Source organism: Dermacentor albipictus, chromosome 4 (genome assembly GCF_038994185.2).
Source record: "Dermacentor albipictus isolate Rhodes 1998 colony chromosome 4, USDA_Dalb.pri_finalv2, whole genome shotgun sequence".
Classification (NCBI taxonomy): domain Eukaryota; kingdom Metazoa; phylum Arthropoda; class Arachnida; order Ixodida; family Ixodidae; genus Dermacentor; species Dermacentor albipictus.
Genome location: NC_091824.1, coordinates 176,297,861 through 176,323,520, shown reverse-complemented (window position 1 = coordinate 176,323,520; position 25,660 = coordinate 176,297,861). Strand labels below are relative to the sequence as shown.

The window sequence follows — 25,660 nt, the reverse complement described above, 5'->3', positions numbered from 1 at the left end:
AAGTCTCAAATGAGAGACTCAAAGCTGTCATCCTGCACCAGCTCAGATGAGCAGCATTGCAGCATTACCACGAGATAGATGGCTACGGAAGCACACCAAAGGCTTGGAAGAAACTGTGTCGGTTCGCTACCTGGCCTGGAATGAAGCGTGATGTAAGCAAGTATGTACAAACCTGCCACGTCTGCCAAGCGAGAAAGCCGAGAGGTGGGAAGCTGCCAGGTTTGCTGCAACCGATTGCGAGCACAAAGCCATGGGAATTTGTGGCTTGTGATTTGATCAGGCTGGTGCCGCGCAGTAAGAGGGGGCACTAATTTGTGCTTGTCATCACTTGTCACTTCAGTGGAACTGCTGAACGGTACCCACTTCGAGCAATGACAACGAAGGAGGTCCTGAAAAAACTGTCGGAGACTTTTTGCAGCTATAGGTTCCCAGAGCGACTGATCACCGACAATGCATTGTATTTTATGTCGATAATCTTCGGAGATACGTGTGTAGTGATGGGTGTTCGGTAGGTGAAGACAACGTGCTGCCATCCTCTGTTGAACGTGACAGAGCGCCAAATTCGAAATGTGAAGCCACTACTTGGGGCATACACCGAAGTGCACAACAATTGGGACGAGCATCTAGATGCAGTCTCCTTTGCACTAAATACAAGGAGAAAACGTTCGATGGGTTTCACGCCAGCTTTCCTGATGTATGGGAGAGACCTCCAGATTCTTACGGATACAATCTTGGCCAAACTACGATGGCTAGGACGGGGCAGTGTGACGGGCGGCATATCTGTGCCGTGCGAGGGAGAGGTGCGATGCATGATGAAATTTCCCAGTGCCACTAGGGGTGCTGAAGCGCGCTGATGTGCAAGGACAAGCCGTGGCGTCCTTGCACATCGCCTTGCCGCCCAGGGGTTGCCAGATGTCATTGTTTCCGACAGTGGTCCTGTTTTCGCCAGCACCAAGTACCTGGCCTGGCTGACAAAGAACGGAATCCGCCGGATGATGGTTCCCCCGTACCACCCTGCTTCAAATGGTGCAGCCGAGCGGGTGGTGCAAACCGTTAAAGACAAGCTCAAGAAGAGTCAGACTGGGGATTTCCGGACTCAGATTGCCTGGATACTATTTCAGTACTGGACCACGCCCCACAATGTCACTGGCCCTGCCCCCTGTGAGCTCCTGCTGGGCGGGATGGTCAAGACACCCTTGGACGTCTGGCATCTGGACCTCCGATCCACAGTACTCTTGAAGCAGCTGAAGCAGAAACTGGCTGCTGACCTAGGGTGCCGTCCCGGGCCTTTGCCAGAGTCGGGAGCTCCAGTTTTCGCCAGGAACTTTCGTCCTGGCCCACCCTGGTCTGCCGGACAGTTGGCGTCTCCTGCCAGCGCCTCATCGCTGCTCATCTGCATGCCAGACGGGGCCATGTGCCACAGACACGCCGACCAAGTCAGGCCTCGCCTCTGGACCTGGCCAGCACCCTCGACTGCCACTTCTGAGTTTCAGCCCGCAGGAGGACTAGCGGCAGCACCAGTCGCTTCCAGCGGAGCACCACCCACCGCGGAGGCGGCAACCATAGCCAGTCGTGTGGCACCCGTTGGACTGGTGTCGAGCCCGGCACCACTCGCAAGGCCGACCACTACGGACCCTTCGGATGGTGCGAGGCTGGCTCAGGCAGCACCTGGCGTTGCCACACCCATCCCGTAACACCGATGCCCAGGCGGAGTGCTCGACGACGGCGGAGGCCTCCGGACCGTTACTTGCCTGGATAGCAGTCAGCATCGACCCAGCTAGTGTGGAGGCAGAGCCTCGTATTTTGAACATAGACGTTTGTTTCTGTTATTTAACAAACAAACTGGGGGTAAGGGGGTGTAGCAAGCATGTGACGCCCCCTCAGGCATAATGTCCGTTCGCCGCTAGGCTCGGTGGCCTGCTAAGCTTGGCAGGCAAAATTGTTCACCGCACCGCAATAAACACCGACGAGCATGGCTGCTCGGCGATCAATCATCGTTCAGCACCACCCCGCTGTGGAGCGTCCGTCTAACGGAGGGTGCCTCGAGCCCTCCCTCGTTCACGAACCCGGGTGGATCGTGACAGTAGTACTACGTTGATGACAAAGAATTCAACCACTTCAATGGCCGTTCCACTGATTAGAGGGATGTCTCGGCATATTGGGTTAGGTAATCCGTCGCTACTGCAATCCATCGTTTCCCTGATGACGATGTCAAAAATGGAGTGAGCAAGTCCATTCCTACTTGTTTGAACAGGGCTTCTGGGGGTTTTCTTGGTTGAAGGAGGCCTGCGGGTTTTAATGGAGGCATTTTGCGTCTTTGGCAATCCCGACATGTTCGTACATAATGTTGTACTGAACTCAATAGCTTTGGCCAATACTACTTGGCATGAATTCGGGCGAACGTTCTGCTCACTCCGAGGTGTCCTGCTGATGGGTCATCGTGACAGGCTTCCAAGATTTTGGATCGCAAGGCTGAAAAAACGACGAGTAGGAATTTCTCTGTGCTGTGCTCAAGATTTCTTTTGTACAGGATGCCATTTCTTATTACATACGATGACAATCCCCGGCTGAAAACTCGCGGAACATGGACGAGGTGTCCCTGCAGGTGCCTGATGAGTAGGAGCAACTTGGCGTCAGACTGTTGGTGTTTGGCCATCTCAGATGTGGTCTCACGGCTCTAAGAAACGGAAAGTCATGTCCATCTTCCACAGGAGCAGATTAGGCCGGTGCACGTGATAAGCAATCAGTGTCACTGTGCTTGTGACCAGGCTTGTACACAACCATTATGTCATATTCCTGCAGCCTCAGACTCCATCTAGCAAGTCGCCCAGAAGGATCTTTCAGGTTTGCAAGCCAGCACAATGAGTGATGGTCGCTGATTGCTTGTAACGGTCTAACGTATAAGTATGATCGGAATTTTCTTATGGCCCATATTACTGCGAGGCATTCTTTTTCTGTTAATGAGTAGTTAGTTTCAGCCCTCGAAAGTGTGCGGCTAGCGTATGCAATCACTCTTTCCTCTACGTTTTGAATTGAATGAGGACGGCACCAAGTCCTAAATTGCTGGTGTCTGTGTAGACGTCTGTTTCCGCATCGTCTGAAGGTGCGATAGAACCGGGTGGTTTTGAAGTTGCTGTCGTAGCTTATTGAATGCATCTTCTGTTCACTTAGCCAAACGAAAGGTACATCTTCTTTCGTCAATCGCGTTAACGGCTCGGCAATCTTCGAAAAATGTTTGGCGAAACGTCTGTACAAGGCACAAAGTCCTAAGAATCGCCTAATGGCCCTTTTATCGGTTGGTCTAGGAAACTTTTCTACTGCTGTGGTCTTCTCAGCGTCAGGACGGATGCCTTCAGAACTAATCACATGGCCGAGAAAACGGAGCTCATGGAAGCCGAAGTGACATCTTTGTGGCTTTATCGTAAGCCCTGCTGAACTAATAGCTTTGAGCACAGCCTGTAGTCGTTCCACACACTGATTAAAGGTGGTAGAAAAGACCATGACATCAAAATAAACAAGATAGGACTGCCACTTTAACCCAGAGAGCACAGTGTCTATCATCCACTGAAAGGTGGCAGGTGCGGAGCAGAGGCCGAACAGAAGTACAGTCGAATCCACACATAACAATACCGGTTTAGCAATATTGTTACGTGTAGCTGAAGCCCAATGCTATATACATTTTATTTACAGGGACGCTAATGGAAGGCCAAAATGGCGACGCTATATCAAGCGGGCCCACGTCGTCTCCCTCCTCCTCAGTGCAGCCACACTGTGGCGGCTGTTCCGTAGCATCACCCCCGGCAGTAGAAGCACCGTCCCGGTGCTTAATCTACACATCCGCGGTTAAAGGTGTGTGTGGTATGGCTTTAGTCTCGCCACATGAACGATGTCACTTGCAGCCGACGATGACGCTGAGAGGTCGGCGGGGATGACTTCACACGTGACATCGGTCACTTGTCGCACCACACGGTATGGGCCAGTGTAGCGCGACAGCAGCTTTTCGGAAAGGCCCACACATCGAATGGGTGACCGGAGAAGCACCAGGGAACCCACAGTAAAGTGCATGTCACGATGGTAGCAATCATAGAGGTGTCTCTGATGCTCCTGCGAAGCCATCAGACGGGTGCGGGTGAGCTGGCGCGCGTGGTCGGCGTGCGCGATCGCGTCGCGGGCGTATTCAGTGGCTGAACGCTTGGCCGAGGGCAACAAAGTGTCTAAGGGTGGCGCAGGTTCTTGGCCACATAGGAGATAGAATGGTGAATAGCCGGCGGTGTCGTGACGCGATGAATTATGCGCGAACGCCACATATGGTAAGTGAAGATCCCACTCATGGTGGTCGGTCGCAACGTACTTCGAAAGCATGTCGCTGATGGTCTGGTTGAGGCGCTCCATGAGGCCGTTGGTCTGTGGGCCGTAGGACGTGCTGAACTTGTTCTTTGTTGAGCAAGAGCGGAGGATGTCCTCGACGACTGCCAACAGAAAGCTGCGGCCACGGTCAGTGAGTAATTGGCGCGGAGCACCGTGCACTAAAATGAGGTCATAGAGCAGAAAGTCAGCAATGTCAGTAGCACAACTTGTCGGGAGGGCTCTGGTGATTGCGTACCGCGTAGCATAACCAGTAGCAACGGCGACCCATTTATTTCCGGAGCCCGAGAGAGGAAATGGTCCAAGCAAGTCTAGACCAACACGGAAAAGGGGTTCCGGTGGGATGTCGATAGGCTGAAGACATCCAGCTGGAGATGTGGACGGCTTCTTCCGGCGCTGACGAGGCTCACAAGCGGCAACGTAGCGTCGCACGTAGCGGGCGACACCCGGCCAAAAGAATCGACGTCGTACACGGTCATATGTGCGTGAGATGCCCAAGTGTTCAGCCAAGGGAGCGTCGTGAAGTTGTTGGAGGACAGTCGAACTCAGGTGCGATGGAATTACGAGCAGAAGGTCAAGGTCGTGTGGATCGAGATTGCGGCGCGGTGGTATAATGTCCCCTTCTTAAGGAGAAACATACGGAGAGAGGCATCGCCAGGCGTTGACTCCAGATAGTCGATGAGGGCTCGTAATGAAGGATCGCGGCGTTACTTGTTGCCGATCTCAAGCAACTGGGACACAGAAAAAACGCAACCAATGGCGTCCGCATCAGTCGGTTTGTTGACGGGGTAGCGGGACAAACAATCGGCATCCTGGTGCAAGCGTCCCGTCTTATATACCACGGAGAAGGTATATTCTTGCAGGCGTAATGCCCAGCGAGCGAGTCGTCCTGTGGGGTCCTTGAGCGAGGATAGCCAGCAGAGCGCGTGGTGATCAGTGATGACACAGAAGGGGCGTCCGTACAAGTATGGACGAAACTTCACAACAGCCCACACAAGAGCGAGGCACTCGCGCTCTGTGATTGAATCATTGCGCTCGGTGGGTGATAGAAGTTGGCTGGCATAGGCTATAACGCGATCACGTCCACGCTGGCTTTGTGCTAACACTGCTCCTATGCCGTGACCACTGGCATCAGTTCGAACTTCCGTTGAGGCAGACAGACCAAAGTGGGCCAGAATTGGAGGTGTGGTAAGGAGAGTAGTGAGCTGCGAAAAAGATGCGGCATGGTCAGGTCCCTAAGAAGATGGGGCGTCTTTCTTCAAGAGGTCAGTAAGGGGGCGTGTGATGGTCGTAAAATCCTTCACAAAGCATCGGAAATAAAGAGCATAGCCCTACGAAACTACGAACGTCCTTGGTAGACTTCGGAACAAGAAAGTTCGTAATGGCGTGAATTTTGTCCAGATCAGGTCTCGCGCCTCTGGCGTCCACGAGGTGTCCAAGGACGGTGATTTGGCGGCGAGTGAAGTGACATTTTGACGAGTTCAGCTGGAGACCGGCATGGCAGAACACGTCGAGAATTGCCGAAATACTGTCTAGATGCGTGTGAAATATGGGCGAATAAACAATGACATCGTCCAGATAGCACAAACAGGTTGACCACTTGAACCCCTGAAGCAAAGAGTCCATCATTCGTTCGAAGGTGGCGGGCGCGTTACAGAGACCGAAAGGCATCGCCTTGAACTGATAAAGGCTGTCAGGGATAACAAATGCAGTCTTCTCTCGGTCCATGTCGTCGACGGATATCTGCCAGTAGCCGGACCGTAAGTCGATAGAAGAAAAATAGGTGGCACAGTAAAGGCAGTCTAGAGCGTCATCAATACGTGGCAGAGGGTACACATCCTTATTTGTGATTTTGTTCAGGTGGCGATAATCTACACAAGAACGCCACGTTCCATCCTTCTTTTTGACAAGTACGACGGGAGAAGCCTTGGGACTACAGGAAGGCTCAATAATGTCCTTTGCAAGCATCCTTTCGACTTCCTGTTGGATAACAGCTCGTTCAGATGCAGAAACACGATATGGATGTCGGTGAATAGGGTTTGCATCGCCAGTGTTTATGTGATGGGTCACGACGGCCGTTTGACCTAAGGGTCGATCGTCAAAGTAAAAAATGTCGCGATAGCCTTCAAGGACGCGGCAAAGAGGTTCAGCTTGAGCAGGTGTAAGGTCAGAGGAAACCATCTTCTCAATGTCGACGTCAGTACCGTGCGATGACGTCATGGTATGGGCTGAGCTGTGACGATCTTCCACTGTGAATGGCTCGATCTCATCATCCTGCAAAGCGCTAATTATAGCCAATGAATCCCCTGAGGCAGAACTTGCGCGGTTAGCGCGAAATTGACAAGGGGAAGGCAGGTGCGGTTGCCAGTAATTGTCAGCACAGTGTGCGGCATGGTAACACCATGTGTAAGTATAACTGCCGGAATTGGTGCGACCACGTAATTATCGTCAGGTACAGCCGGTGAGGACAACAAGTCGACGCGTGTCGCAGAGTGAGGCGGTAGGCGAATAAAATCCATGCAGCTCAAACAGCTTGGAGGCGAGTCCACAGGGCCGGGAAGAAGAGGCAAGTCAAGGCGAAGGGAGCCGCCCGAACAGTCCATGAGGGCAGAATGATTGGCAAGGAAATCCAGACCGAGAATGAGTTCGTGAGGGCAATGCTCGATGACGGTGAAGAGAACGACGATGTGTCTGTCAGCAATGGTGAGTCGGGCAGAGCACATGCCAACATTAGCGACAGTCCCTCTGTCGGCGACTTGTACAACTCTGTTCGGGGCGGGCATGAGAACTTTCTTGATTTTACGGCGAAGAGCAGCACTCATAATGGACACATGCGCCCCGGTGTCAATCAACACGCACACAGGAACATTGTCGATGAGAACGTCCATAAGATTCTTGTTCGTGGGTAATGTGAAGCGAGGATTTCATGCTAATGTCGTCATTGCAGCTTCACCTCCAGAAGCTGCACTGTTTAGTTTTCTGGTCGGGGGTGCGGCGAGTAGGTCGGAGAAGGAGCACGGCGAGACGGGGGCGAACGAGATTGACGACGGGAGGGAGAAGGCGAGCGGGAGTAGCGGGGTCGTATCAAAAGTGTAGCAGGGTCAGATGACGGAGCGGGCATAGAAGGGGCGAAGGCAGAGGATGCGCTAGAGGGGCGAGGGTGATAATTAGGAGAATAGTGCGTCGGAGAATTCCAGCGGCTGCGGCAGTGGCGAGCGACATGTCCAATGCGTCGGCAGTTAAAACAGATCGGCTTGTCGTCCACGGTTCGCCTTTCGGAGGGGTTGTGCTGTCCATAAGAGGTGTAAGAAGAGCGCGGTGGGGACGTGCGTGCAGAAAGAAGTTCCGAGCGTACGGTACGAATGGATTGCAGGCCGACGTTGGACAACTCTTGACGGACGACGGCCTGGATCAAGGAGATTGTCACCGGAGAATTATCAGGTGATGAGAATGAAGGGGCCGCCGGTTGTGCCGCTTCAACCTCACGACGAATGATGCGGGTCAAGTTGTCACATCGCGACGGCTGGTAGAAGAGGTCCTCACAGGATGATATAGCAGCTGTGCTGGGAAGTCGCGTGGTGTGCTGGGATACCCGGCGGCTTTTAGCATGCTCGATACGGCGGCACTCCTAGAAGATCTTATCGATGCTGGTGACGTTCATAAACACCAGTAAATTGAAGGCGTCCTCAGCAATGCCTTTAAGGACGTGATTAACCTTATCGTCCTCAGACATGGTCGGGTCAGCCTTGGCACAAAGGGCCAAGATGTCGAGAATGTACGCCACGTAGGACTCGGTCGATGTCTGTACACGTGTGGAAAGGGCTTTCTTGGCCTTGACTTGGCGACTGAAAGGATTGCCAAAAAGGTCGCGGAGCTTCTCTTTGAAGAGATCCCAGCTCGAGCTCTACTCTTCGTGAGTCTGGAACCATGCAAGTGGAGCTCCATCAAGGTAAAAAAGATTGCTTGCAAGCATAATAGTCGGATCCAACCTGTGACTGGTGCTGACACGTTCGTATAAGCGGAGCCAGTCGTCAACATCAGGACTGCCGACTCTGTTGAAAACACCAGGATCCCTAGGGGGGGAAACGGCGACGTAGGTCGGGGCTGCAGGTGGAGACAGTTGTGTAGATGAAGTGCCGCCAGCAGGAGCCAAAGTTGCACTGTCGCCGTTGCGACCGCTGCGAAGCTCCATGACGGGTACGGGGAACATCCACCTCCACCAAAATAATGTTAGGATTAGCTGAAGCCCAATGTATATACATTTTATTTACAGGGACGCTAACGGAAGGCCAAAATGGCGACTGTATATCAAGCGGGCCCACGTCGCCTTCCTCCTCCTCAGGGCAGCCACACTGTGGCAGCTGTTCTGTAGCAATATATCAGTTATAACAAATTAGAAACTGCTGCATCCTCAACTTTTTTGTTTTCCATGGTGAAATAACCTGCTTACTACAATGCCCCGATGCCACATTATTGGTTATAACGAAGTTTGGCTGCTGGGTGTCCAAACTGAAAGGTAGTGAAATGCGAAATTCTTGAAAAGAAAAAAAAAGAAAAAGAAAATGAGAAATTCGAGCCGCTTCACGAGGGGCCGCTGCTCCAACACTCGCTGCGCGTTCATTTTCTGGCCATCTCCTTGCGCCTCTCTCCCGTCGCCCTCCCAGCCGTCCGAACGTGAAGGGGCTATGCGCATAGCTCGGCTGCACCCACAGCTCTATGCCTCCCCACCTTCCGAAAGACAAGTGGACCATGCCAACTACGCTGCTCGCTAGCTCCTCATTCAGCGCAGTTGTGCGAACAGCTTAATTGCTCGCGTTGGTCTTTGTTGTTTGCGTCGAAATCGTTCTTGACCACGCGGTTTCTCGCTACCGAAACGGAAGAGAAATAAAAAAGAAAACGCACTGCTGAAGATTTAGAACCTAAGTGCTTCTATCCGATGAGGCAATCGTCATGACCGTGCTTGGATCAGATAGCGATGGCAGCGATCGCGCGGTAGGGCGGACTGCCTCAGCACTGTCCTCACAGATCACAGATTGCAGAATCACAGGCAGGTGATTCTGTCCCTCCAGGGGCTTCATTTTCGCGAGAAACCTTCCGTTGCACTACGTTGAGCACCTGGATGCCTTGGAGAAGGATGTCGGCAAGCTTTGTGTAAAGCAGTTCCATTCTTTAATGCTGGCAGCTGCGGCTTGTTACACACGATCGGAGCGCCCAGGAAGCAGTTGAACGAGTAAACACAATTGGCAGCCAGATGGAGAAAGGTGGTGGGGAGGGGCACTGGCCTTCCTGCCATTTTAGTTTTCTCACATCATCTCTGCCATGCCCCTATTTCTATCTTTTCGTGCAACTCGGTTATAACAAATATTGGTTATAACAGTGGAATTTTCGTGGCACCTGAATACTGTTATAGGTGGGTTCGACTGTACCTTGAATTCGTATAGCCCCTCTGGTGCGACGAATACTGTCTTCTCACAATCTCGTTAATCCACTTATATTTCCCAGTGTCCGCTTTAGAGGTTGAGAGAGGAAAAGAATTTTGCATCCCGTAGTCTATCAAGGGTGTCATCGATCCTCGGAAGTGGATAGACATCTCGCTTTGTGATGACGTTCAGCTTTCGATAATCATTACCGAGCACCTCCACCAGAATTGTAACGAATAGTTCAAGGGGTTCAGGTGCAACTATTTTTTGTGGGCTAACTTGTGCCCAGGGAGTAAATAAAACGACGACTGCGACGTTCTGAACAGGAAATAGGAATGCCTTCTTCTCTTCCTCTCTCGAGCGTCACTTCACCTCTTTTAGGTGTTCTTGTATTCCCCGACAACGGTCACCTATGATGCGAGTGTGTGCAGTGAATGCACGTGCCATTATGTCTTCATCTTCTCCACCAATACAGTGAAACCTTGTTAAACCGTAATTGGCCGGAGCTCGGAAAAAGTACGTACTAAACGGTAGTACTGCTTAATTAAAATAGCATGAGATTGCCCACTTACCTGTCAAAAATGGAACTCGGAGAAAGTGCGATGAAAGGGGAAAAAGCGTGCAGTATTTATTTACTTCGCCCGACAAACGTGCTATTTTCGTTTGATGCCGCGGTGGCTTAGCAGTGACGACAGCGCCCTCAAACTTGGTGAAGCTGTGAGCCAGCTTTTCAGCCAACCCCTTCTTCTCAGCAAACACTCGCGTGGCAGATTCCTCGTTAGCGTTACATATTCTCCGTGCACCAGTGTGGTAGTGTTGCAGAAGTCACAGGGCACCTTTTCATTGCAGGATGCTGTTCTCGTTGCGACGATTGCATTTATGAGACTGACGTAACGCGCAGCTTCTGCCACTTTTGGGCCTGAATCGCCCGTGCTGTTGCTTTCCGTGTCGTCCTTACCACTATCGCTAGGCGACACTTCGGCAACAGCAGAGGCAATGATGGTGAAAAGTCGAACCTCGTAGCCGACATCTCTTTGAGGTCGCAGCAGCGCTGCCGAGCAACTTCTTCGCATTCCAAATGCCACACACCGTAGTCAACAGTAGACCCATGTCGCATGCCAGCGCCGATTTTTCGCGTCACATTCGATAGCACAAACGATTTCTAATTTTTCTTCTAAGCTAAGCACCCGGTGTCTTTTATATCCGAGGTTCGGCATGGCGGGAGTTCTTGCTTGCACGATGCCACAACGCTCTCTGGCACGACGCTGAAATGATGTTGATGTCATGTGGCTTAACGCGCAAATGCACAGGGCGCTTGGAGGCCTTTCTGCTGATTCCTGAGGCTTGTTGTTCTGCCGGGCCACCCGATGGAGACGACGCACCGCCATGTTTGCGGGACGAAAAGTGAAAACACTACGTGTTAACGGATATGTACGCAATAAGCTGGTATGGTTTATGCGGATACAAAACACATTATGTTGAATGGCCACAGAGTCAGGGATTTGACTTTACTACCTTTAAAATGAGACTGTTTAAGTAAGCAGGTACGGTTTAACAAGGTTTTACTGTACGTCGTTGTCCTCTTGGAGGGCGCATGAACCTGCGCGGCTTAATTAAAGGTGGTTTTTGCCTTGTATCAATATGTTCTCTTTTGCACTCTGATTATTTGTGGGAAACAATATGGCTGGAACTCATTTAGTTTTCCTGAAAATGAATTTTCAAAATTCGTTGCATTCCTGACTCATTACTTTTTACTGACCGCCCTGTATTTGTGATGTCGGAGACTACACCTTCACTGTTGCTGACATCGCCACTGACTAGTATGGAAGGTCTGTAAAAGCTCCCTGTGTAAGGAGACATCATCAGCTTTGCTTCTTTGGCATTAGCGACATGTGTACTGCGTGTTTAGCTCACATTCTGCGTGTTTATATCATGGTAGTGTAGGATCTAACGTCATAGACTCATTGTTACCTCACACAAAGCAGTTACCCGTTTCGGTGTCTCATTTATTAGTTATTTAATGTTATTGATGAATTTCTAAGCAAATTGAACCACCCTACTGGTGACAGGACTGCCAGTGCCATTTGAAAATGACAGTATCCTAATATTGTTTAAGAAACGCCGGAGTTGCCTTTTAAGGAGAGTGAAGTAGAGCCTACTGCTAAGCTCGGTTTGTTGTGGGCTTGTTGGTTACTGTACTCTGTAATAAAATGTTTCCTCTTGTCTTGTGGACTTGTACGACAAAGTGATGGAAAATGTTTAGTGGATGTTGAGGTACGCCAAAGTGCCCACATATGTACCTATTATTTATTTATTTATTATTGTTTTACAAAGCTAAATCTTCTTAAAGGGTATGTTAGTTGTGCATGCGGGCGCGTATGGTAAACTGAACGATGCGGTGATGTTATTCCCCTGTTTTTTGCCCGCAGCCCCAGCATTGTTTTTGGCTGTTTGCGTTGTGGGAAGGCTAGGTTCGGTCGTCCGTTGCCACCAATTTGTGAGAGGCGGTGTGAAGAGGTAGCCACTGTAGCTACGGTTTATTTAGGCCGGCCAGCCGTGGTGCAGGGTGTTAAGAATGGCGAGCTGCAAGGCAAGATTGCCACCCCAATTACGACAAGGGGGGCAAAACGCGCATTCCGCCCTCTCCGTCGCTACAGCTAGGAGGCGTTCGAAGAAGCGGCCTTTGTGCTGAAAACCGCCTCCTTCCACCAGCCCCATCGACATTGTGACGGAACGAGTTCGGTGTGTGAACAATGGTTCCGGAGTTCTCCAGCGCGGACCTGATGTGACACGCATGGACAAGCTGCCACGGGAAAGACGTATTTTGGTGCTTCTCATGCCTTGTCCGTGACTCAAGACAACGAGCTACTCACGATTGGCACCGATACTTCCCGGAACGGCACCCCTCCAACGTTGTCGTTTGGGCATCGGAATGTGTGTGCCTTTGTGTATGTAAACTGTTCCACGAAGCGGCAGCAAGTTGCCGATAAGTAAACGAACAGTCGCCGCCTCGTATGGCCGGCGGACCGAGTGTATAAAAACTGTTGTTGTGCGAATGCTGGTGACACTTCTCTTGAGCAGTCATGTTAGACTGATTCACTTCTCTCATGCAGTCATGTTGGACTGATACTCTTTTTCTCAAGCAGTCATGTTAGACTGATTTAATTTCATTAAATAAACCCATTTTCCTCGTTCTCGATGAGAAGCAGTTCTTCACTTCACCAACGACCTCAGCGTAAATAAGTTGGACGACGGCATGGGCCAGCTACCTTCGAATTCATGCCGTACTCCAATCTTTGCAAAGGACCACGAGCGATGGGATTGAGCCCCCAATCCTGACAAGGGGGATCACAGGAGCGGCTGACACCGCGATTGCTCATGTCGAGCCTGCTAGCATGTTCTATTCTCGCACTACCTGCACATGAGCCCATCTTCTTTGCTTGCTTTGAAGGCGATAGTCGTGCCGCTACAGAACCCCGCTCCTATTTCGAAGCGCAATTGAAATAAATTCTAATGGTAAAGTTCAGGTAAAGTGTGCAGATGGTGTCGTAGTTGGTAGTTACGGGCTCACGCAATCTGAGAGAGATGTACCAGGCAGCATAGGTTATGAGCGAGGCGCAGCCACAGTGATACTGTAGTGCAATATTGTAATCTGCCGCAGGTTCTTGTAGATGCCCAAGCCTGTAAAAGTAGGAGCTGTAAAAGTAGACCGCCTGGCTGCTCAGGACTTGCTTGGAGATAGCACAAGTGTTGGTCACTCATGTTGATGTAGTAGTGATTCTCTAGCTGAAGAAACCAGGTGGCAGAGCTGCTCCTGCAAAACTTTGGTAGGCCATGCATCTGTGGAAGGTGCGAGCACAGAGCACCGGAAGGCTCACCTGCCGCTGCTTGCGGTGTAATCTCGAATGCTGATAGCATAAGGATTGCAGTGGTCTCTGAATGCATCGCGAAGGTTGTGCTTATGGCATCGCCACGCCTTCGAGAGTGAAATTTGTGCCTAGTAGAGCCGGTGAGAGGGCCTCTGTATCGGCGTTGAGTGAAGTGCCCCTGAATGGAAAGTGGACAGCTTGTGGGAACGTCCAAGGAAGGAAAGTGGTGGGCCATAGAATAGCCGAAAGCGCTGATGCTTGGCCCAGTGAATTTATTGAAAAGAATTGTCACGCAGCATCCTTTGAGAGTAGAGTACAGTAGTAAACCGAGTAGAGTTCTGATGCTGGGGCCGGTGCATGCTGACGATCGGCACTGGTGGACACAGGCAATGTGGGATGACAAGATGCGGAATGAAGTGACAGTTCCAATGGCGAGAGTGGTTGTGACAGAGCGCTCGAGGTGACATAGTAAGCAAAGACGGCTGCTGGCAAGTTGTCATAGAAGTTGCGGCCGGGCATGACAGCCAGAGCCTGGAACGCAGCCACAGCCTAGACGCCCTACAACTGCGGTACATCTGTCGGACCGCGTGAGGCCACGTCACTCGCCTTGGTGGAGTCGGTGTGCTGATGCTGGCATGACTGGGCTCAGTCGTCCTAAAGTCCCTTGATAATTTGAAAGTAGCGACACTCTTTGAACTCTGCCGCCGCCGCGCAACCTCCTCACCCCTTGCACGTTCCCCACGGCAACCAGTTTTGCCCCCGTTTTTCTGGGGCCGTATTCTGTAGCGGTTCGCTTTGGAACCGGTTCGGTCTGGCTGTTGCCATTGGTTGGCGCTTCGTTGTTGTCATCCCTGGTGGGCGGGACGACAAGTTTTGTTGACGTCACACAGGTTGTCAATCATCTGGAAAGGAACCGGTTCCCTGCTACAAGAGGAACTGCGGAGAAGTGGTTCGCTCGAGGGTCGCGCGCGGTGGTGAGCATGATGTCGAGGGTTGCTAGGGCAACCGTGGCTGCCGGCTAGTCTCGCGCCAGCTGACGAGCCGGCACCTAGATGAAATGAGAAAGAGTCGCCAATGGCGGCTCCTTTGGTTGTGCCGCTGGCGAGTGCCGAAAGACGACGCGACGAAAGGCAACGACGTGACGCGTTCGGCATGGTCGAAGAAGAGTTTCGAAGGAATTTTAGGCTCTCCAAAGACATAGTGCAACGTCTTTGCGATGAGCTGGAACATCTCGGACCTCAAAGATTTCGTGGTCTCGACACTACGATGAAAGTGCTGTGCGCACTGCGGTTTTTTGCCACCAGGAGCTTTCAACAGTGCTTCAGGAATGAAGAAGTGATTGCACTGTCGCAGCCTTCGGTCAGCCAGATCATTACGGCCGTCGCCAAGGCCATTATGGTTGTGGGCAAAGAAAAAGGATGGGTTAGATTCCCATCCATGGCGCAACAGAAAGCTGCCGTCAGCTGCTGGCCCAACACACATGACGCCTTTGCTAGGTAGGGGTGCTCCTCGACAAATGAAACGAGTATTTCGCGCTGCCTCGCTGAAACATGAGGACTCAGCCGTTTGTTCTTGTGCGACGACATCGTTTCAGTTTCGGCCCACGAACAAGTCCAAAACGTAAACAAAGCGAGGCAAGTTGTTTGCATAACGTATGGCACACCACCTAGCGACTAAATAAGAAAACAGCACAAATAAAATTACAACTCCCAGTAGCCGTCTGCGCCGCAAGCTCGCATTTATTACTGAAAATTATATTTGCAAGTGTTCTATACAAACCAATGTTTTTTTTATCAAACCAGCAACATCCTTAAATTGCTATACCGTCCCCCAAGTACAAACAAAAATGATGATGTGATCTTCTGGCAGACCGCCGCTTGTTGATTGGTTCCCCTCACGCCGCCCCGTTCCAGCCTTTCTCTGAGTGACGTAATCCAGACGTAAAAGCCAGACCGAACTGGTTCAAAAGCGAACCGCTGCAGAATACGGCCCCTGCACGACGATTGGTCTCCCTGCTATTGCCCTTGGAAACGCGCGGATCTTGAGTTTTGCTTGTGTTTTTCTTTTTCGTTCGCGCCATTTTCCTCCTGAGCACGGCTGGCTCGGTGCTCTAGCTCGGCGTAGCGAACATTGTATGCTGTGTTGCCTGCTCTCTGTGCTAGCGCAATGCCGGACTGTTGCGCATATAACTGCAGCAAGAAGCCTGAAGATGGTTATGCCGTTTTTATGATACCCCAAAGAAAGCGTGACTGCTTGTGCAGGAAGCAGTGGCTGCATGACATTGGCCGAAAGAACTTTGTTTCGACAAAGAACAGCATTGTTTACAAGCTGAGGCGTCTTTCTTATAGCTCGTAGCAAAGCATCCCGTAATGCTGCATTTTCTTTTTCATTCTTCCGGCCTGCTCACCAGCGTTTTTGTTGCGGTTGTCCTCAGTATGCTTAATATTCTGGGGCGGCTCCTTCACCTCGCACGTCGATAACTGATGTTATTCAATCGGAAATGCAGCATTATAGATTCTGCTTTGTGCCTTGAAAAAATTAGTGCCAAGTATACCCGTGGTATTGCAGGTGATGAGTGTTAGCTAGTCAACATTGAGTTTTTTTTCAGTTTTAAGGCGAAAGCCTTTAGATCTATGTTTCAACGTCGAGTTGTAAACTGGAAGTGTCACGTGACCCAAGGAAGGCCAGAGGTGACCCAAGGCATGTCCACCCCTGTGTAAGAGAATGATTACCCAAGTTAATTAATTAATCATTAGTGATTTACATAAGGTGGATTAGGGAGGATTAAGGTTGATTAGAGTGTATTAAAGAAGATTAAGGTGGATTATAGTGCATTAAGAAGGATTAAGATGCATCAATAAAGATTTACGTGGGTGGAGGAGGATTATGGTAGATTAAGGTGAAGGGTTGGTGAAATGATATTGAGACCGATTAGGGTGCATGAACAATGATTAGGGAGGATTAAGGTGTATAAAGGAAGATTAAGGTTGATTAATGTGGATTAAGGTGAATTAGGGTTGATAAAGGAGGATTAAGACTGATTAGGATTTATTAGGGTAGATAAAGGTGGATTAGGCACCATGGAGCTGGATTAGGTTTGATAGAGGTGGATTAGGGTGTATTAAGGTAGATTGGGTCTATAAGCAGGATTAAGTTGGATTAAAGTGCATGAGTAAGGATTAAGGTGGATGAAGGGGATTAAGGCGGATTATGATGGATTAAGGTTGATAAATGTAAATTAAGACCGTATAGGATAGGCTAAGGTGCATTAGGTGTGATGTAGGTTGATTAGGTTGTATTAAGGTGGATTGGGAGTAAGGTGGATGAAGGAGCATTAAGGTGGATTAGGGTGGACTGAGGTGAATTAAGGTCCAATGAGTATTAAGACCGCTTAGTCTACTATAACCAACCCTAATGCACATTAATCCACCGAATCCACATTCATCGACCTTAATCCTCCTTCATTCACTTTATTACACCATAATCCACGAAAGTCCTCCTTAATGCACCATAATCCACCTTCATCGACCTTAAACTACTCGAACCCTCCTTAATGCAATTTAATTCTCCTTAATCAATCCTAATGCTTCCTCATTCACTGTAATCCACCCTAATCCACTATAATCATCCTTAATCCACCCGAATCCACATTCCTCTACCTTAGTCCACCCTAATCCTCCTTAATCCACACTAATCCTCCTTCATTCACTTTGATTCACCCTAGCCCACTATAATCCTCCTTAATGCACCTTAATCCTTCTTAATCCACCCTTATCCTTCATCATGCACTTTAATCCACCCGAATCCACCTTCATTGACCTTAATCCAACTTAGTCCTCCTTTATGCACCTTAATTCACCTCCATTCACCCTATTGCACCTTCATCGACTTTAATCCACCTTAATCCTCCTTAACACACCCGAATTAATCTTAATCCAATCACTAATCAATCATTACTTTGCTAATCATTAATCATCTCTTGCTTTGGTTCGCTACCCGCCTTCCTTCGGTTACGTGATATTTTCTGTAGCTCACAACAGTACCTTGAAACAGAGGTCTAAGGCTTTCGCTTAATAAGCCACACACAAAGAGATGTGTCACAAGCAATACTAGATCAGATGCACGAAGTAAAGCATCTGATCATGTGGCAGAAAAATTGTCTGGAGTATAGAACTCACCTCAAAGCTCCCTGTATATCGGTATACTCCGTGCATACGGCTTTAAGAAAAAATCAGCCTCCTCATAAACGTTGCCTCCAGCATTATTGATGCTGTTATTAACATTTCTCAAAATTTTCAACCCCACTGGAGCGCGCAACTGGCTCAAAATAACACGCCTCCATAGAATCCTGCGGCTCGTCTGCGGGAGCCCAGGAGGAAAAGCGCACCGTGCGCAGCCGGCTGGCGAGGAGAATCGAGGAAAGCGCCGTGAGAAGGAGAGTGTCACTACTTTCAAATTATCAAGGGGCTTTAGGTCGTCCGGTTCACTAATTTGTGGGAAGGCTGGCTATGGTCGTCCGGTGTCACCAATTTGTGGGAGGCGGCGTGAAAAGGTAGCTACTGTAGAAATTACTTAGGCCGGCCAGCCATGGTGCTGCAGTATCTCAGGAGGGGCCGACATGATGGCCACTCAGGTTGAGCACGTTAGCATGTTCTCGCAATTACTGCACGTGAGCCCATCTTCATCTTTGCTTGTTTTGGAGGTGACAGTCGTGCCGCTACAGCGTGTACGATTTTCTCTGCACCCACTGGCTAGATTTGCGGCAGATGGCTTAACCCTTTGAGGGTCGAATTATTTTGAAAAATACTTTTCCAGGTGGTCAAATTACTTTATTGAGGATCTTGAATGTACAAAATGTATAAAGTTGGGAATAAATACTAAAACATAATTAGGAACAGTATTTTGGTGTCGGCATCACTCAGAACTGCAAAATGTTCAATAGTATTTCCGAGCGTGGTACTCCTTGAAACACGGGTCTACGCACAGCACCTTATCGCAGTCTGCACACCTAAAATGCGTGTCTGTTCTCTTGGAGCGAGGAGTTGTGTTGGCGCACACATGACATCTCTGCGTGCGGCTGCCTTGGGCAGAGGTCTGATGCACCCTCTCGCGTAAGCGCTTTGCCGCAGAGAGCGAGAATACCTCGTGAGCGGTGGTGATAAACAAGCTAAGAGCAGTGCCAATCAAGATAGAAATCAACTTCCGCCGCCCCTGCGAGAGCGTGCCAACAAAGAGAAAAACCAGGTTTTGCATGCCTCCGTTGCGATCACGCAGCGGAACCGAAACCGCGAAAGCGCGTTGCCACTGAGAGCGGGAATACCTCGCGAACGGCGCTGATAAACAAGCTAAGAGCAGCGCCAATCAAGATAGAAATCAAGTTACACCACCCTGCATGAGAGTGCTGACAAAGAAAACAATGTCTTGCGCGCCTCCGTTGCGATCACGCGGCGAAACCAAAACCGCCAAAGGGGCGTTGCCGCAGTCTGAGCGACGCGCTGAACCCAGCAATCAGTTCTGTTTATCTCCCCAAGAAGGTAGCGCAAATTTCGAATGCTTGTAAGTGCTAAGAGGTGGCAGCACCTCTAGGTGAGCCCGCATCGTCATTAGAGCGCGAAATTTCAAACGGAGGGTTGGAACCATACCCGTACGGCGAAGACCTTGCGGGTTAGGAAACCGCTGCTGTACATATACCGCGAAAACCTTCAAAGGGTTAATGCCAAAGTTGAAAGTTAAGCGTTTCGGATTGTTTGTGTTCACGATCAACATTCACTTGCAGTAACACCACGCAAGCCTTTCAGTAAAAACCGACTCATCCAAAGTGGCCTTCAAATGGGATCTTCCTCCTTATTTTAAATCGTGTGGCTAAGCATGTGCTGTGAGTTCCAGTGTTGCAAATCGGGCATCTTTCCATTGTCTGCTCTTCAAAGAAGTGTCACCCTTCTTAATAATGCATGCATGAGCTGCAAACACTTTGTGATGTTTGCACCGTGTATTACATTAAAAAGTCAAATGTGATGCAAAGTGGATGCGATGCGTGTGCGAGCTGCCATGCGCTGCCCTTTAAAAACTGCGAAAGCTACACACCAGCTGCAAGTAGCACCATCTACAACGTTCATCGCTCCTCTGTGCAGCCAGCCGGCTCCTGCCCGTCACACTGCCCCCTTCTAGCCACCATATCCAAACAGACAGATTCATCTGGTGCAAAAATGGCAATCGCCGACTATGCATGGCGTTTACGTGATCGCCTGACATATGTCGTGATCGAAGCGAATCGCAACTGTGCAGGGCCAAGGGTGAGCCAAAAGGCTGCCTTCGACCGAGTGCAATGGGACATGAAATTCCAAGTGGGAGACCTGGTCGTGAAACGCAACCATACACTCAGCGACGCGAGCTTAGGGTTTCCGGTGGGTTTAGCACCCAAATGGGTGGGGCTCTTTGAAGTTGCTGAGAAGCTCTCATGACTGAACTACAAGCTGAGAGATCTGAACACAGGCTGTATTAGCGACCCAATCCACGTCAGTGAACTGAAGCAGTACGTCCGAAGGGAAGGCACCGTGGAAGCTGCGACGCCTGCACCACAAATTCAAGGGAAGGCAAGCGATTGTCCATCAACCCCGGTGGCGCACCTCTACAACAACCACAGTCAGTGAAACACCACAATGAGTCCAGACCCACTCGAAGCAAGAACCAGCACCTATGGAGCAGCAGCTAAAGCTGGCCGTGGTAGTCACCGAGAGCCGAGGGCATATGGCATGGAATCATGGTTGCCCCTCAATTGATCAAGAAGCCAAGCCACCAATCAGCCTTCCCGCATGTAGCCGCACTGGTGCACTCCCTAGGCCGCTGGATACAGGATATAAGTGCCAGCATGGGGAGCCAAGCTACGGAGTGCACTTTGGTTCCTGTGTCGTGCTACTGCTGGGCTGGAGCGACACTTGTTTTCCAGTCAGGGGTCTGCAGAACCAGGTGCCTGTCATCCAAGGGCACGTGGGCCAACCAGGCAGACGACGGACAATCCAAGAAGTGAGCCATGCCCTCTCCAGCTGACACTGGTGCGGCCGACTTCGAGAGAAAATATGCTCTGGTGAAAAGGTGTCCACAAAACATTGAGACCACCGACTACATTGCAGAAGCCACAACGGTGAGTAGGTCAATTGTGGCGAGACTGCCATAACATTGCACCACTGGAGTCAAGGGTGCGTTCGGTCTGAAAGGGGGAGGGATGCGGTAATCATGAAAGTTAATATTTTCCTGCCATGCTACGGAAGTGAGGAGAGCACATGCCTTCTTCCCCTCTTTCTGTGCGGGGAGCCAGACGGCTTTCCTCTGCTGATGTCGCTACCCTCTTGCAAACCGGTTGCAAGTGTAACGTTCATGTGGCTGCGGAGCCGCGTGGCCATTTGACCCCACAAGTAACATGGCCGGGGCTGCCAAAGTCGGTGCGACTGGCATCCGGCAAATGCCGGAGAGCAGAGAGGACTGCGAGCCACGATAAAGGAAGGATCTCAGGTAAACATCTCGTTCCTATCCTTTGTCGTGCCCTGCCTTTGTTTGCCCTATGATCGACACCAGCAAACGTCACGGTCGGAACTAGCCTGCTTCCACGTGAATCCCCTGGAGCAATAAACGTTGTTGTACTTGTTATTGCTGTGTGTTGTGTTTTCTGCTTGTCCTGGTATCGCCGAAGCCTTACTGTAGAAGGAAAGCAAAAGGGAGTTGGCCGTCAAGCCGAAGCCTTACACACAAAAGTGGCTTAAGAGAATCCGAGACTACAAGGTTTTTTTTTTCTTGTCCACAAGATAATTTCACATACTGTATAGAGGGCTGTCTCCTGAATAATGATAAAACATGGTGTCATGTGAATTCCATTTTTCCTATTTGTATGGCAAACAGAAGGCAGTAAGGTGTTGCCTTTTTGATACTGCCCCCTTATCTGTTACCTGCTTTCTTTCTGTTTTGCAGTGTACACACCTTACCAAATTCGAGGATTCAAGACGAGGAGTAGGCAAGTAGGGGATGTCCATTCGGCTCTTGTGATGAAGGCTCCAGACTTGAATGAGCGGTTTTTGGCCCTCAAAACAAGAAAGGACAAGGTACGCACGGCATGGTTGAAATGTTCTCCTTTAGTGTGAGGCCTCTGCAGTGGCTGAGCATGAAGTAAGCTGTCCGTCAAAGTGACAAGGTGAATTCATGTGCTTTCAGATGACCACACACACCTTGTGCAAAAGTAGCCCAGAACAAACTCAAAATTTCATCCAAGAGATCTATTTGAAGATGTGGGTAATTTGAATTTAAAGGCCCTTACCAGGTCTGGCCATTTTGAGCTGACAAGCGCAGTGCATACAATACGCATTATTGAACGTGTTTGAAAATTATTGCACCACTAGGCGCCGCAAGAAGACTTGAATTTTCAAACCAAATGCCATGCACCCATCTCCTTCTGGGCACCGTGCTCCCAGCCGAAGAATCGATGTCATTCGCACAGATGGGCCTACATAAATTGCAATGATGTGGCTTACTCACAGTGACATGTGACTTTGAGAATTATACAAGGCAACATTAGTTATTTGTTTGATCTATTGCTTCAATAGACAACTTAAGGTTTAGAGAAATGATATAAAACCTACAAACAAAATGTCTGGGAGTCTTTGTTTTACTCCATGCCGTAGCAAGGGGTACGGGCTTCCATTTAGGACTTGAGACTGACTCCAACCAAATAACTGAATTTTATTAGCCCGACGTTTCGGAGCCCAATCGGCTCCTTCTTCAGGGGGTTGTTCTTCGGTGGTGGCGGTGTGCCGCGTTTAAAGCGTCTTTTGCAAAGAAAGGAAGGGGGAGCATGGGAGGTGGGGAGACACTTCACAGACGGAAAGGTGGGGGGGGAAACAAAAGGAAGGGGGGGGGGTATTGTTGACGGCTTTCGTGGTGCTGGGATGACCGGTGCTGGGGAGAGTGCTCGCGAGGTTGCCCTTGATGGGAGGCGGGGGTGGGGGGAGGTTACAGGGTCGCGCCGATGTTTTTGTGTTGGTAAAACAAGCGGGAGTCTACCTGGCTGTGCGTCCTTTTCTTTTTTTCGTCATGTCGCCAAGGCCATGGACATACACCGAGGGTAGGTTGCCCTTACGCGGTTTATGTTATTCCCCGTATTCTGAATGTACCATGACTCCAGTAGTAGTCTCTTTCGCCAGTTCGTCTCTGTTTGAAGGATTTCAGTTTCCTGGAAAGCAATTTTGTGGTCGGCGTCTTCAGAGTGTTCAGCGACGGCAGTGCGAATACGGTTGAATGTCCTGACATCGTTCTCGTGTTGTCTGATCCTTTCTTTTAGATTTTTGGTTTCCTCGATGTACGACGCCGGACAGTCGGCACAACTGATTTTGTAGACGACACCTTCAGCTTTTTCTTTAGGTGGACGATCTTTTGGTTTAGGGAGGAGGATATTGAAAGTGTTTATTGGTTTGTGCACCACTTTGAGGCCTTCTTTTTTAAATATTCGGCTGAGCGCTTCGCTGGTACCTCTGAGGTACGGGATGGACACTCGCTTCTGGGGTTGGGGAGAAGTTAACGGCTGAAGGTCCCGCATTTTGCTTCTTCTTTTTTGTTTTCTGGTTGTTTTTCGAATGAAGTCATCTGTGTAGCCGTTCCTCTTAAGTTCGTTGAGTTCGTTCGTTTGTTCGTTCGAGTTCGAGTTTGTTGAGTTCTTAACTTCATTGGGAGTAACATAAACCGCGTGAAGGGCAACCTACCCTCGGTGTATGTCCATGGCCTTGGCGACATGACGAAAAGAAGAAAAGGACGCACAGCCAGGTAGACTCCCGCTTGTTTCACCAACACAAAAACGTTGGCGCGACCCTGTAACCTCCCCCCCCCCCCTCCCTGCCTCCCATCAAGGGCACCCTCGCGAGCACTCTCCCCAGCACCGGTCATCCCAGCACCACGAGAGCCGTCAACAACGCCCCCCCCCTTCCTTTTGTTTCCCCCCCCACCTTTCCGTCTGTGAAGTGTGTCCCCACCTCCCGTGCTCCCCCTTCCTTTCTTTGCAAAAGACGCTTTAAAAGCGGCACACCACCACCCCCGAAGAACAACCCCCTGAAGAAGGAGCCGAATGGGCTCCGAAACGTCGGGCTAATAAAATTCAGTTATTTGGTTGGAGTCAGTCTCAAGTCCTAATCAATTTCCCAACCAGACAGACAATCCTGTCGAAATGTTTAGCTTGAGGGCTTCCATTTCGTGTACTCGTTTCCATGCCGTGCAGTTGCAGGCGCGGAAAATGAAACTATCTGCAATTTTCCACCAGGTTCCAGCGTGCGATTGTGTTCTTCGATCCACTTGCCTTTGCCTCAGTGCTCGTGACTGTGGCACTGACTTATACTGGCAATCAGGTGTCCTTGTGTAGAGCGTGAAATCATGCTGTGCGCAAAACGAGACAAACAAGACGCTTTGGTGGTTATACTTATGCAAACATCTGAGAGAAGGGTGAAATTTTTAAAAGCATTCAGAAAAAAAGGTCAACAACAGGTCATTATCATCAGTTACAATTTTCCTCTGCACTGAAATGGCAGTAGAAGCTTTTGCAGTATTAGTATCTTCATTTCTGATAAAATTTTCAAATACAAACATGCGCTGCAGCCAATGGCTCACCAAGGCAAAAGCATGAATCACAGTAATATTGTTACGTGTGGAAAGACAAAGATGAAAGAGGCTATTTATGGGCTATTTGCACTGGAACCAGAGAGCCAGGCCAACACTCGCTCGCACCAAGGGCGCATACCCACTTTGTCGTTCTCGCGGCGGCTCGTCCCTGGAGCATCTCGCGATAATATTGTAATACTACCCCCCCCGTGGCAAAAGCGCCGTCACGGTGCTGTTAAATATCCAAGGCGCGTAGAGAGGTGTAGGGCTTGAGTCGGGCGACGTGAACAATGTCACAGCGGAGGACGTAGTGGGCGTCGCTAGAACGACTTCATAGGTGACATCGTTCACTTGGCGGAGCACGCGATACGGGCCTCTGTAACAGGGAAGCAGTTTTTCACTAAGGCCAACTTTATGTGATGGTGACCAAAGCAACACGAGGGTGCCGGGCGCAAAATGGACATCACGGTGACGGAGGTCATAGCGTTGCTTCTGTTTCTCTTGAGACACTTGTAGACGAGTGCGCGCAAGTTGGCGAGCATGGTCAGCATGGGCGATTGCATCACGGGCATAATCGCAAGTTGAAGCTGTGGCGGACGGAAGCAGAGTGTCCAGTGGTAGCGTTGGTTCTCGGCCATACAAAAGGTAAAACGGGGAAAAGCCAGCAGTTTCGAGGCGGGAAGAATTGTACGCAAAGGTAATGTAAGGTAGAGCCAGGTCCTAGTCACGGTGGTCGTATGAAACGTATTTGGATAGCATGTCTGTAAGGGTGCGGTTCAAACGCTCAATGAGGCCGTTCGTTTGAGGGTGGTAGGAGGTGGTAAATTTATGCTGTATTGAGCAGGCACGCACGACGTCGTCAATGACCTTGGCCAAAAACATACAGCCACGGTCTGTTAGCAGTTGGCGCGGAGCACCATGCATCAAAATGGTATGTAGGAGGAAGTCCGCAACATCAGTTGCGCAGCTGGTCGGCAGAGCGTGGGTTACGGGGTAGCGAGTCGCGTAGACCGCCACGACTGCAACCCACTTGTTTCCTGATGTAGATTCCGGAAGTGGGCTGAGAAGGTCCAAGCCGACACGATGGAAGAGCTCAGCAGGGATGTTGAGCGGCGGGGAGCTGGGAAGGCTTCTTGCGTCGTTGGCAAAGTTCTCAAGTGGCGACGTAACGTTGTGTGAAACGGGCAAGGCCCGGCCAGAAAAAACGGCAATGTACACGGTCATAGGTTCGAGATATGCCGAGGTGGCCTGCCATATGTGCGTCGTGAAGCTCTTCTAGAACGGTTGAGTGGAGGTGTTTAGGTATGACAAGTAGGAACTCGGAGCCGTCCGGATGAAGGTTACGATGGTACAGAGTACCGTCGCGGAGGACGAAGA

General features: G+C 50.2%; 1 protein-coding gene across 5 annotated transcripts in view; it reads left to right on the top strand.

The window, feature by feature from the left end:
- The window catches only part of YME1L (ATP-dependent zinc metalloprotease YME1L), a 185,911-nt gene that overhangs the window by 29,280 nt on the left and 130,971 nt on the right, over positions 1–25,660 (top strand). For all 5 annotated transcript variants that reach the window (XM_065440431.2, XM_065440432.1, XM_065440433.1 and 2 more), the window contains exon 5: positions 21,617–21,747. In XM_065440431.2, coding sequence (XP_065296503.1) covers positions 21,617–21,747 — 131 coding nt within the window. The remainder of the gene's footprint in view (positions 1–21,616; positions 21,748–25,660) is intronic.